Below are 2,629 nucleotides of genomic sequence, written 5' to 3'. Positions count from 1 at the left end.
AAGGTCGAAGGTCTAGTACAATGCAGTGAGCAATCATTCCAGGGACTTCTATGTTATAAAATCATATTTAGTCAGCCACAATTACAGATACCATATGCTTGTATTTAAGAGAGGCACAAGAATATTGGTAAATAAATAAATAAATTGTTATAAAGCCCTCATGAACCATCCATAGAAACATAAATTCATCATTCATGTCAACCAGTTATTATTTATATGAGCTGCAGTAAAACATTTGATGTCAAAAAGCAGAGTTTGTTCCAAGCTTACTCCATTACTATGTAGACATTATCGTGGTCTTCAAATGCATCATAGAATTGTACTAGATTGTTATGTCCTGTCAAGGCTCGCAATATTTTCACCTCCCTTCGCACATCTTCAATCGCAATTGCTGATGTCATCTGGCAACAAGGATTAGAACAGCATGAAAAAATAACAATGAACAACCCATAATTGAGCACTATAAAATTTTGTTAAATATTTCAAATATCCAGTTATCCACCAACTCCCAAAAGTTTACTAAATTGAAAAAAAAAAAGACCATACGAATAAAATTTTGGAAGCTAACCAAGACGTAAAGAACCAAAGCAGCCCAAAAGGTTATAAGAAGCCCTTTACTTATCCACTAAAGAAAAGGTCATTAGAAATTCTAAAAGACATGATTTATTACCTAAATCTTTCTTAGCTTGTTCTGTTTTCCCTGTTCTTGCAATTTCATATATCGCTCATGAGCTTTCTGTTTCTCTATCTCCTCTCTGCATGATACACAAAAGTTGATAATAAATACAATTGCTTTACATGCAAATCTGTTCAAAGTATAAAGAAGTATGTACTCCACAGAAGATTTGTGTCATAGGACTGAAAAAGAATCAAAGAAAACCACAAAGATATATTTAAAATAAAAAATAAAAAATATGGACTCCCACTTCGAAATAGAACATAAATATGTCCTCTTGAAGAACAAAAGTGACCATTAACAAACCTTTCACGCCTTGAAAGTTCAGTTGTTTTCCCCAACTGCACAGGAAGAAAAAACATTACTTCTTTTTTTGGCATAAGTTAATAAATGAAGAATGCATGAGAAAATTTGGTGGAGCTTACATCGATATCTCTGGCTTTCAAGGACTTTTGCTTTACCAAATTAGGATTTTCAATCTGGATAATACCTTGAGTGCCTTTCAGCTTCTGCTAAACATTAATTGAGAAAAAGACAATGGAATCATGTTGATGAGCAACACCCATAAAACAATCCAAAACATAAGCACAATAAAGCCATCAAAGTAACAGCTGGTCATTATTACTAACTTCATTATTTCCTTCAGATTCTTCTTCAGATCCTTTTTGAGATCCTTCTTCCTCAGAAACTTCCTCTTCATATTCAGCTTCTTGCCAATTACATCAAATTTATGGAAAAAGTGATGCATAACAACATAAAACAACTCAATAATAAGAAACAGGAAAGGCAACCTATTCCATAACAGACTCTTGTTGCAGAATCAATGGCACTTTCAATTAATCAATAATCTGCATTGCTACAAAATGTGTGTGAGAGTGAGTGTGTGTGTGTGTGTGAGAGAGAGAGAGAGAAACCTTTCTAAAAGTGCGATGACAGGAAGAAGTACCAGCAACTGCAATAATTAAATCACACAAAAAAAATATTTGATGTCAACAAGACTAAACTTTACCCACCATTAAATTATTACTTATCTCATATTGAAATTGAAACCAAAAAACAAATGAAAACCTACAGAAAATACATCATTAGGTTAGAGTACTACTGAATATATATATATATATATATATATATATATATATATATATATATATATATATATATATATATATATATATTCTTCTTTCTAAGCTTCCTCGTGAACATAATAGGAAAGAAATTACACTAATTTGTAATGACCATGGAGCAGGCATTCACATCATAACAGGAAGCACTTGCACGGGTACTTTCAAGTTACTTTTTACTCTACCCTAATTCTTCCTCTCCTCTCTCTGTCAAGAATAGAATAAAAGTGGGACTCTTACTTAAAGTAGTTGAACGTTTAGAACCACATTCTTTCACTTGCTATGATGTCTACCAAACCGTGTTCAACAAAAGCAAGAATCTCCTCAACATATATTTGACAAATTCCACAAGAACAAATTCAGTCCTTTCTTTGGGATTTTTTAAGAATATCTAATAAATCACAATCCTCTTTTATCTCACACTAGAATGCTTTATTGAATATGTTAAGCTTGTGCTCCTATCCCACTTCAGCAAGCATGTTGACAATTATCACCAATCCTTGGTAGCAACATAGAAATTCATGCTCTGTGATCAACTCAGAGATCATTTCAAAATTCACAAAACAACACAAACTCTTATTAATTGCACCTAATGCGAGCTATAAATGACTTCTTCCTCCCAAATCCTAGGAATAAATTCAAAAATAAAAAATAAATAATAACTGAGTTGAAGCAATAGCATCAAATCTCTCCCCCTGTATGATTGCAGTGAAAATCGAAAAAAAAAAAACAAAATATTACCTTAAACTAAGCATAGGAGAACAACAAATTGTTACTCTTCCCCAGAATCCAAGCATAGGAGAAATAGAATTACATTGTTACCTGAAACCAT

The 2,629-nt window shown here is 32.4% G+C and overlaps 1 protein-coding gene across 1 annotated transcript; it reads right to left on the bottom strand.

The window, feature by feature from the left end:
• Positions 1–314: 314 nt before the first annotated feature.
• On the bottom strand, positions 315–2,629 carry LOC132178258 (uncharacterized). Its single transcript, XM_088517541.1, has 6 exons — positions 2,620–2,629; positions 1,306–1,385; positions 1,102–1,185; positions 983–1,017; positions 671–755; positions 315–401 (listed from the first exon to the last, which is right to left on the bottom strand). The coding sequence occupies exons 1-5, from the start codon at positions 2,627–2,629 to the stop codon at positions 671–673; spliced, it is 294 nt and encodes a 97-aa protein (XP_088373667.1). The 3' UTR covers positions 315–401.

Source organism: Corylus avellana, chromosome 6 (genome assembly GCF_965113065.1).
Source record: "Corylus avellana chromosome 6, dhCorAvel1.hap1.2, whole genome shotgun sequence".
NCBI lineage: Eukaryota > Viridiplantae > Streptophyta > Magnoliopsida > Fagales > Betulaceae > Corylus > Corylus avellana.
Note: the sequence above shows the minus strand (reverse complement) of the source record. Positions and strands in the feature narration are given on the sequence as shown.